Genomic DNA, 11,514 nt, shown 5'->3' on the forward strand with positions numbered 1-11,514 from the left:
CGAGCATTTATTCAAATTCTCGTACTTCTCACCGCGGTAGAGGATACAATCATTAATGCATGCATGTATCTTCTGCACATCTAATCCTAGAGGGAAGAAAAGCTTCTTTGCTTCATATGTACTGACGGGCAATTCGTTATTTCTTGGAAACAACTTCTTTAATATTATCATCAATTTTTCAAAACCCGAGTCAGTCACACCGACCTCTGCCTTCCATTTCAGCAATTCTAATATGCTACCCGAGCTTTCTGCGCCCATCTTCACAACCTGGGTACAACAATTTGTGGTGGTCCTCTAACATCTTGTCAAACTGCAACCTCTCCTTATCCGTGCCACGAGTCTCTTCTTGCATCAGAAATGGCCCGACGAAGATCATCATCAACAGGATCATCTGCTGCCTGTTCTTCACCTCCTTCTTCTTCATTGTCTTCCATTGCGGTATCATCGCATTCAGAGAACATAGATTGGTACTGGTCATCATTATCTTCTTCTTCATCGCCGTCTTCCATCATAAGCCCTTCTTCTCCGTGCTTGGTCCAAACATTATAGCTGGACATGAATCCAAACCGAAGTAGGTGGCTCTTAATGTCTCTTGAGCAAGAGTAATCCTTCTCGTTCTTACATTCCAGACATGGACAACACATAAAACCTTGCTTCGACTTGTTGGCCTCGGCCACAAGCAGGAAAGAATTCACGCCCTCTCTGAAAGCGGGAGCACATCGGTTACCGTACATCCATGGATGACTCATCTGCATCATAAGTACAATTATGTATCAGATGCAATCACCTTGCTAAAATTAGTTTTGTACGGACTATGTATATACGAGAAAATAGTTGCTAACCTTTTAGGATCAAAAAGAGGAGAAATCTTATCAAAAAAATAAAGTGGCATCCCTCACAAGCATTCCATCAAACACCTCTTATGCACATGAAGAAAAAATGAGGTAGCATACACCTCCACCTTTGACCACCAAGGAAAAAAAATGTAGGGAGGTTGGGGGGCAGGCTGCGTGTATATATAGGGATGGCCCTTTTGTCGCGGGCCGTATGACGACCCGCGACAAAAGGGGTGCCGGCAGGATGCGCCAGAGCTCAGACCCCTTTTGTCGCGGGTTGTGATACGGCCCGCGACAAAAGGGCGCGACAAAAGGCCCAGCTCGCTCCAAATGGTTTCGGGGCGACGTGGCCACGCTATTTGTCGCGGGTGCAGTCGCGCCCGCAACAAAAGGCTCCCACGAAAGCCCTGTTTTCCACTAGTGAGAAGATAATGACATAATCTTCATACATCTTGCTTGCCAAGACCTCAAAATCAGCATCACAATACAATAAATCTGAGGTGCAATGTCGAGTATAAAATTGAGCGTCCTAAATACCAGCTACACGTATCAAAAATGACATTGTATTTGTCCAGGATCACAGATTCACAGGCTCATCTCATCCTGAGTGCTTCCACAATGAAGAGAGAAATATTTCAATTTCCAACGTCAACTTAGAGTACACGAATGGATCAGAACGATTTTGCTTTTACACTCTCCTATTGGTAGAACGACAAATAATCCATTTTGTTGGATGCAACCATGCTGCCTAGACCGGAAGACCACTGTCCTCTCTATTCCTCTCCTACATCGCCTCAGATCGATGCAAGCTCGACTTCGTCATGGAGTGCTCCGGCTGAGGGTACGCTAAAAGCAAATGTTGATGCTGGCTAGAACTCTCATTCAAAAGAGGCAGGTTTGGGAGTCATTGTTCGTGACCATGAGGGCTCTCTGATACATTCAGAGTGGAAATTTATTCCCAATTGCAGCAGTGCTGAGGAAGTAGAAATCCAGGCATGTTTAGAAGGTCTAAAGTGCCTAATCTCTCTGAAGTGTTGGCCAGTAGTTCTTGAATCGGACTGTCTGAGAGCGGTCCAGACCCTGGGTTTAGTAGATACCGATCTATCAAGGAGCTGGCCCCTGATTCTTTAAGGTAGAGAGTTGCTGAAAATTTATAGGGATATTTCTGTAACTAAAGTTGATCGTCTCTGTAATAGCCCTGCTCATGTGTTAGCTCAATTAGCTAAGTCAGGTTTTAGTGGGTCTACCTGCAACTCAACTCCGGAGTGTATTAGGGAGTTGATTGCAAATGATTGTAAGAACACTATGTAATTCTCGAGGCAGCAGGTTTCTACGCACTCTTTTCCTTACCAGGGTACCGAAGGGGACTGGAAGGTTTTTAATGAGGCGGCCTGCTGCTTAATATATGTGATCTTACTTCAAAAAAAAAGATTGATAAAGCATCAGAAAAGAAAAAAAAAGGATCGATAAAGACGAGCGGCGCGACGCTCCGAGATACAGAGCAGGCGGCACTACTGGTCGTCCAACACTCACATGGGGGAGCAGTCTGCAATGGCCGAGCTTTGCACCGGAGAAGGAGGAGCGCATCGGCGATGACCGCAACACTGGAGCAGAATCCGACCCACGCCACATCAACTGGCCACGGAGGGGCTCGGCGGCAGGAGCTCACGGAGGGGAAAGCTTGTGCAAGGAAGAGTCTGAGGTAGTCGACGATCGTGCGCCCACCTAGCGAACCAGACGGCCATGGTGAGGGCCACCTTCCATGCCGAGGGCTACGGCGGGGAGGCTGGAGCATAGAACGGCGGGAGCGCCTTGGTAATGGCCACGAAGTTGTACCTGACGCCGCCGGGCCGCCAACCATGGAGAATCTCAGCCACGGGAGGGCTCATGGGAAGGGAGATTGGGAGAATACGGCAGGATACGGCTCGGATTAGGAAGAGATTGGGTAGAGATTGCCTAGTGCAGAGGTCGATCGAAGAGAGGAGGCGTGAGACTTGATGGGAGTTTTCGAAGCCAACGTGACACGTCTAGAGAATTAATTGAGGAGAGTAAAAAGAGCAAGATGGAAAGGTCAAAGCGGCGGCAGCGACCAAATCCATCACGAAACGTGAGACAAAACTGAAGAATCCGGTCCCACCAACAAATCTCCACCGCTGTTATTCGCGCCACTACATGAACCGGAATCAACTCAAAGCAATATATAGAAATACAACGTGATAGCCAGTAACCGGTAACCACCCACGTTGAAAAGAGGGAAACGGGGAGAAATCAGTCGCCTGACTCGATCAACATACAAAAAAAATGGGACACGTGCCGCTGAGCGTATGGATGAAAGCCACGGAAAATAGCATATAAACAGTACCCAAATCAATCTTAAGTGCCCTAAATTGATTGTCTTTTATATAGTGTATAATGTATAATGCGTACAAAATCGACTTGTACCTCAAAGTTTTCATCATTGTATATATATATGCTGGAATTGCATATCAGAACAAATAGGATTTATTTCTTCTGGAGCTTGTTTCCGGTCTTCTTCCTATTCCGCTTGTTCTTGCTACGTCGTCGCGCCTTGGCAAGAATGTCCTGCGCGAGGAGCGGATGGTTGACCTTTAGTTGTGCGAACCCTTGTGTTTCTTCGATAGCTGGCCACCTGTTGCAATTCCTTTCTATGTAGCTGAGACAGTGAGCCTTCAGTTTACAGCAGTTGCATCGTTCTGCAAGATCCAAAACGAAACCCACGGTGTCGACATCTAGTGACTGGCTAAGCTTGCTCTGGCACATCAGTTTAAGCCTCTCCACGCCGTACCGATCAGCGGCGACAAACAAATGTTGCGCCATGTTTGTCGCCTCTTCCGTGGCCTCATCCATGGACTCCGGCAGACAATCGTGGTATATGTAATACAACAGAAGCTCGAAAACATCGGCATCCGTATCGTCAATGCTGAGTCTGCTTTGTTTGCTCTCCATCATGGAGCCACACAGCAGCGCACGGAAGACCGGAGATCGCGCAGCTAGCATGCACCCGTGCACCTTAAATCTTCTGAAGCTGCCAACAATATTGATAGTCAGGTCTGCCTTATGGCCCGTCTCCAGAAGGTTGAGGAGATCGGTGTTCAGGCTGGATGGTGGCACAATGATACTGCCGATAGCATTCTCACGGTCGCCAATGACCTCGAGGTTGCACTTAATCACTAGGCAATCATCCTTGAGATATTCTAACGCTGCCAAATCTGCTTTACTCACGAACTTGTCCAGACCCGACTTAGCACCCTTGGATATGAAGCTATGGGTGAGAGTGACGTGAATTTTGTTCTTCTCCCCATCCCCAGTCGCCGGTGATGCGGCAGGGTCCTGCAGCAGGCTGAACGTGAAGGACGCCTTGACCTTGCTCTCGCAGTCGCTCATCAACATGAGAAACACAGACGCAAACTGCCCATCAGGAATAGAGGAGGCAACGCCGTTCGGGTAGTAGCAGACAGCCCAGTCGTAGCCGCCCACATGGAAGCACTCCGAGATCCTTCTTGTATCTTCGATCAACGAGTGGCCGACGACCTCGAACAGCTTCTCGCCGGTGCGCACGACCACGTCCGACGAGGTCTTGCTTGACGCCGAGGGCGGCGATCGCGTGGGGAAGAAGCTTCGAGAAAGGTAATCGACGAGCCTAGATAGGTAGCTCGACATGGTAGCTCTCCCTGGAAAAAATTAAGACAGACAGAACCACAGGTCATCGGTAGGTATATACCCTGGGAGCCCTTAGGCCGCACGTTCCGCAGATAGAATCATAGGTAGATCGACTAGGACACAAATTGGCAAACGCTGGACTGTTTACGGGATGGCTAATTCAGGCGTACAAAAGTCTACTAGCAATCTGGCTCGCCCTCGGTGGGCTCCACGAGGCCGTGGCTTCCAAACTTCATCGGTTTTTTTTCTGAGTGAATTTCACTTTTTACTTTACAATTGTGCTTTAGTGCGTCCCGACACATATTACCCCTCTTAACTGAACTTGCTTAAGTAGGAGTAAATTTTGCTTTTTACCCCCTAGTTATGTATTTGTGACATTAATAGCCCTATTGAGCGCTAAATCATCTTGATTACAAATTCTAAAATATTTGGACCTATGTTTTCGTTGTGTATCCATTGGGCAAGGTGTGTGTGTGGTTATGAATGGCTTTGAAAAGTACTAGTACGGTGATTAGGAATGAAATAATTGGGTAAAATTAGTCTGGATATAAATGTCGTTGACGCCATCTGATCTTTACACATTTTGCCGTGCTACATAGATGAAAGACATGAAACACGCAAGTTCTATTTAACAAAAACAAGTAAAACACTAAACGTAGGTAAGATTGTGTTTTAAGTCTCCTAGATAAGCTATTTTAATATAAGTTCAGTTAAATCGGGTAATATGTGTCACGAAAGCACATATGTAGAGGCAAAAGTGGAATTCACTCGTGAATTTCACATTTTACCCTTAGTTACATATTTGTGATACTAATTACCCTATTAACCGATAAGTCATCTCAATTACAAATTCTAAAACATTAGGACCCATGTTTTCATCGTGTATCCATTGGGCAAGGTGTCTGGTGATGATCGGCTTTCAAAAATACTAGTACAGTGACGAGGAATGAAATAATTGGGTAAGATTAGGATAATTGTCGTCGATGCCATCTGACATTTACAGATTTTTTCGTGCCACATAGATGAAACACGCTAGTCCTATCTAACAAAACAACCAAAATGCTAGACATAGGTAAGATTCTGTTTTACCATTTTAATGTAAGTTGAGTTGAATGAGGTAATATGTGTCACAAGAGCACATCTATAGAGTAAAAAATGGAATTCACGCTATAAATAAAGCTAAACGGCCGAACGATACAAAGCCATAAACTATCCATATTATCGGCTGGAGTAGTAAACCGTTCGGCCACTTGGTTCTCTACTTCTACTTTTTGACCGACCAACCGAGTATAATTTTTCCACTCAATCTACTATCCACCCAAACTCTCGCGCCCACACTATTGTCGGCGTCGCCTACGCCGATACCCCATAGCCTTCACCGACACCATGCAGAATCTCGCAACCTCCTCGCCATTCTGAATTTCTCGCCGGATGACGAGGGTTAACCTCGGCAATGCCCATGGTTATGAACTTTGGGTTTCGGGGAAAAGAGCGCGCTCGTGATTTTGTCAACTTGTCAGACAAACGAGGCATCCGACATATATTTCCTGGTGGCTAAAGACACCGAGATTGTATTAAATCAGGGTTTACAATGAAGTGTCATAAGACAAGGTTGTGGATCCCCTTTCCGGTGCCTCCTCCTGGCCGTTATATAGTAGGCCATATTTCATAGTTCTAACCAGGGTCGGTTACTTATTAGAATGTCTGTTTACCTGATATGGGCATATTTTGTATAGTTCTTTGGGTTTCATCTTGCCCTTAGGCTTCATGGGCCTTGTATGCTCCGTCCTAGATCCATACCAGGGATAGCTATGTCGAGTACTCAATATGGTAAACCCATGTCACCGTGGGCTGCCATCGTCAGAATCCCCGGTATCAAGCGGCCATGTCATCGCAGGAAACTCCAACTGGTGGTCTCCTTTGAGTCCCTTTGTCGACGGTCGGCCGAATCGCAGCGCCCAGTCAATTCTTCGTAGATGCTCATGGGTTGCTGACGCCTCTGTTTGGTCCGTCATCGCCGAGTGCGTCCATGGAGATGGAGGAGATCTCCGCAACCTCTTGCCATTGTAGGAACTCTGGAATAGGAAAAGACAGCGTCTTTAGCTTCCCATCCCGAGGACTGATGCGTGTAGTTGACACGTCCGTTGGGAACCCCAAGAGGAAGGTGTGATGCGCACAGCGGCAAGTTTCCCTCAGTAAGAAACCAAGGTTTAATCGAACCAGTAGGAGTCAAGAAGCACGTTGAAGGTTGATGGCGGCGAGATGTAGTGCGGCGCATGATGGCGTGTATTTCACACGTTCGTTGGGCAACCCCAAGAGGAAGGTATGATGCGCACAGCAGCAAGTTTTCCCTCAGAAAGAAACCAAGGTTTATCGAACCAGGAGGAGCCAAGAAGCACGTTGAAGGTTGATGGCGGCGGGATGTAGTGCGGCGCAACACCGGAGATTCCGGCGCCAACGTGGAACCCGCACAACACAACCAAAGTACTTTGCCCCAACGAAACAAAGGAGGTTGTCAATCTCACCGGCTTGCTGTAACAAAGGATTAACCGTATTGTGTGGAAGATGATTGTTTGCAGAGAAAACAGTAAAACAAGTATTGCAAGCAGATTTGTATTTCGAGTATTAAAAGAATGGACCGGGGTCCACGACTCACTAGAGGTGTCTCTCCCATAAGATAAAAGCATGTTGGGTGAACAAATTACAGTCGGGCAATTGACAAATAGAGAGGGCATAACAATGCACATACATGACATGATAAGTATAGTGAGATTTAATTGGGCATTACGACAAAGTACATAGACCGCCATCCAACCGCATCTATGCCTAAAAAGTCCACCTTCAGAGTTATCATCCGAACCCCTCCAGTATTAAGTTGCAAAGCAACAGACAATTGCATTAAGTATGGTGCGTAATGTAATCAACAACTACATCCTCGGACATAGCGCCAATGTTTTATCCCTAGTGGCAACAGCACAACACAACCTTAGAACTTTCTGTCACTGTCCTAGGTGTCAATGCAGGCATGAACCCACTATCGAGCATAAGTACTCCCTCTTGGAGTTAAAAGTAAAAACTTGGCCAGAGCCTCTACTAGAAACGGAGAGCATGCAAGATCATAAACAACACATGTATAATAACTTGATAATTAACATGACATGGTATTCTCTATCCATCGGATCCCGACAAACACAACATATAGAATTACAGATAGATGATCTTGATCATGTTAGGCAGCTCACAAGATCCAACAATGAAGCACAATGAGGAGAAGACAACCATCTAGCTACCGCTATGGACCCATAGTCCAGGGGTGAACTACTCACTCATCACTCCGGAGGCGACCATGGCGGTGTAGAGTCCTCCGGGAGATGAATCCCCTCTCCGGCAGGGTGCCGGAGGAGATCTCCAGAATCCCCCGAGATGGGATCGGCGGCGGTGGCGTCTCAGTAAGGTTTTCCGTATCGTGGTTTTTCGCCTCAGGGGTTTCGCGACGGAGGCTTTAAGTAGGCGGAAGGGCAGAGTCGGGGGCCAGACGAGGGGGCCACACCATAGGGCGGCGCGGGCCCCCCTGGGCCGCGCCGGCCTATGGCGTCGCCACCTCGTGGCCCCACTTCGTGTGTTCTTCGGTCTTCTGGAAGCTCCGTGGAAAAATAGGACCCTGGGTCTTCGTTTCGTCCAATTCCGAGAATATTTCGTTACTAGGATTTCTGAAACCAAAAACAGCAGAAAACCAGGAACCGGCACTTCGGCATCTTGTTAATAGGTTAGTTCCGTAAAATGCACGAATATGACATAAAGTGTGCATAAAACATGTAGGTATCATCAATAATATGGCATAGAACATAAGAAATTATCGATACGTCGGAGACGTATCAAGCATCCCCAAGCTTAGTTCTCGCTCGTCCCGAGCAGGTAAAACGATAACAAAGATAATTTCTGAAGTGATATGCCATCATAACCTTGATCATACTATTTGTAAACATATGTAGTGGATGCAGCGATCAAAACAATGGTGATGACATGAGTAAACAAGTGAATCATATAGCAAAGACTTTTCATGAATAGTACTTCAAGACAAGCATTAATAAGTCTTGCATAAGAGTTAACTCATAAAGCAATAAATCAAAGTAAAGGTATTGAAGCAACACAAAGGAAGATTAAGTTTCAGCGGTTGCTTTCAACTTGTAACATGTATATCTCATGGATAATAGTCAACATAGAGTAATATAACAAGTACAATATGCAAGTATGTAGGAATCAATGCACAGTTCATCACAAGTGTTTGCTTCTTGAGGTGGAGAGAAATAGGTGAACTGACTCAACATAAAAGTAAAGAGAATGGTCCTTCAAAGAGGAAAGCATCGATTGCTATATTTGTGCTAGAGCTTTTATTTTGAAAACATGAAACAATTTTGTCAACGGTAGTAATAAAGCATATGAGTTATGTACATTATATCTTACAAGTTGCAAGTCTCATGCATAGTATACTAATAGTGCCCGCACCGTGTCCTAATTAACTTGGACTACCTGGATCTTTGCAATGCACATGTTTTGACCAAGTGTCACAATGGGGTACCTCCATGCCGCCTCGTACAAAGGTTCTAAGGAGAAAGCTCGCATTTTGGATTTCTCGCTTTTGATTATTCTCAACTTAGACATCCATACCGGAACAACATGGACAACAGATAATGGACTCCTCTTTAATGCATAAGCATGTGGCAACAATTATTATTCTCATATGAGATTGAGGATATATGTCCAAACTGAAACTTCCACCATGAATCATGGCTTTAGTTAGCGGCCCAAAGTTCTTCTCTAACAATATGCATGCTCCAACCATGAAGGTGGTAGATCTCTCTTGCTTCGGACAAGACGGACATGCATAGCAACTCACATGATATCCAACAAGGAATAGTTGATGGCGTCCCCGTAAACATGGTTATCGCTCAACAAGCAACTTAATAAGAGATAAAGTGCATAAGTACATATTCAATACTACAATAGTTTTTAAGCTATTTGTCCCATGAGCTATATATTGCAAAGGTGAATGATGGAATTTTAAAGGTAGCACTCAAGCAATTTACTTTGGAATGGCGGATAAATACCATGTAGTAGGTAGGTATGGTGGACACAAATGGCATAGTGGTTGGCTCAAGGATTTTGGATGCATGAGAAGTATTCCCTCTCGATACAAGGTTTAGGCTAGCAAGGTTATTTGAAACAAACACAAGGATGAACGGTACAGCAAAACTCACATAAAAGACATATGGTAAACATTATAAGACTCCATACCGTCTTCCTTGTTGTTCAAAACTCAATACTAGATGTTATCTAGACTCTAGAGAAACCAAATATGCAAACCAAATTAACAAGCTCTAAGTATTTCTTCATTAATGGGTGCAAAGTATATGATGCAAGAGCTTAAACATGAGCACAACAATTGCCAAGTATCAAGTTATCCAAGACATTATAGCAATTTACTACATGTATCATTTTCCAATTCCAACCATATAACAATTTAACGAAGAAGAACTTCGCCATGAATACTATGAGTAGAGCCTAAGGACATATTTGTCCATATGCAACAGCGGAGCGTGTCTCTCTCCCACAAAGTGAATGCTAGGATCCATTTTATTCAAACAAAACAAAAAACAAAAACAAACCGACGCTCCAAGCAAAGTACATAAGATGTGGCCGAATAAAAATATAGTTTCAGTGGGAGGAACCCGATAATGTTGTTGATGAAGAAGGGGATGCCTTGGGCATCCCCAAGCTTAGACGCTTGAGTCTTCTTAATATATGCAGGGGTGAACCACCGGGCATCCCCAAGCTTAGAGCTTTCACTCTCCTTGATCATATTGCATCATACTCCTCTCTTGATCCTTGAAAACTTCCTCCACACCAAACTCGAAACAACTCATTAGAGGGTTAGTGCATAATAAAAATTCACATGTTCAGAGGTGACACAATCATTCTTAACACTTCTGGACATTGCATAAAGCTACTGGACATTAGTGGATCAAAGAAATTCATCCAACATAGCAAAAGAGGCAATGCGAAATAAAAGACAGAATCTGTCAAAACAGAACAGTCCGTAAAGATGGATTTTATTAGGCCACCAGACTTGCTCAAACGAAAATGCTCAAATTGAATGAAAGTTGCGTACATATCTGAGGATCATGCTCGTAAATTGGCTTAATTTTCTGAGCTACCTACAGGGAGATAGACCCAGATTCGTGACAGCAAAGAAATCTGGAACTGCGCAGTAATCCAAATCTAGTACTTACTTTTCTATCAAAGACTTTACTTGGCACAACAAAACATAAAACTAAGATAAGGAGAGGTTGCTACAGTAGTAAACAACTTCCAAGACACAAATATAAAACAAAAATACTGGAGTAAAAACATGGGTTGTCTCCCATAAGCGCTTTCTTTAACGCCTTTCAGCCTAGACGCGAAAGTGTATCTCAAGTAACATCGAAGGGTGGTGCACCTACAGCGGGGTTTGGAGTTTTCTCAACCATGCATAGTATATTAGATACATAAGTTTCAGCGTCTCCTTTTCATTAGTCTTGGGCTTGCTACTCTCATCAAACAAATTTTCAGGAACAAGCCAAGCATAGTTATGTTCTAGTGCATCATTCATAGCTAGGAGTTTACATGGTATTGGTGCTTTGATCTCCCCACCGTCATTAGCATTATTAGTATACCTTATACTATCCATATCCATTTTTTCAAGGAGACCAACAAAATTAGTATGAGAACGAAGCATATTAAATTTAGCGAAGACTTTTCTAACCTCTCTTGCTAGACCACCAAATTCTCTAAGAAGGGTTTCTAAAACAAAATCTTTCTTTTCCCCTCTTCCATATCACCAAGTGTAAGAAACATGTGTTGGATTATAGGATTGAGATTAACAAATTTAGTTTCCAACAGGCGAACTAAAGCAGCAGCAGCAATTTCATAAGTGGGAGCAAGGTCTACCAAGTGTCTA

At 44.4% G+C, this 11,514-nt stretch overlaps 1 protein-coding gene across 1 annotated transcript; it reads right to left on the reverse strand.

The window, feature by feature from the left end:
- Nucleotides 1–3,338: 3,338 nt before the first annotated feature.
- On the reverse strand, nucleotides 3,339–4,517 carry LOC124689249 (BTB/POZ and MATH domain-containing protein 2-like). The gene has a single exon (XM_047222804.1). The coding sequence runs from the start codon at nucleotides 4,515–4,517 to the stop codon at nucleotides 3,339–3,341; it is 1,179 nt and encodes a 392-aa protein (XP_047078760.1).
- Between the last annotated feature and the right edge of the window lie 6,997 nt (nucleotides 4,518–11,514).

This window comes from Lolium rigidum, chromosome 2, assembly GCF_022539505.1.
Source record: "Lolium rigidum isolate FL_2022 chromosome 2, APGP_CSIRO_Lrig_0.1, whole genome shotgun sequence".
NCBI lineage: Eukaryota > Viridiplantae > Streptophyta > Magnoliopsida > Poales > Poaceae > Lolium > Lolium rigidum.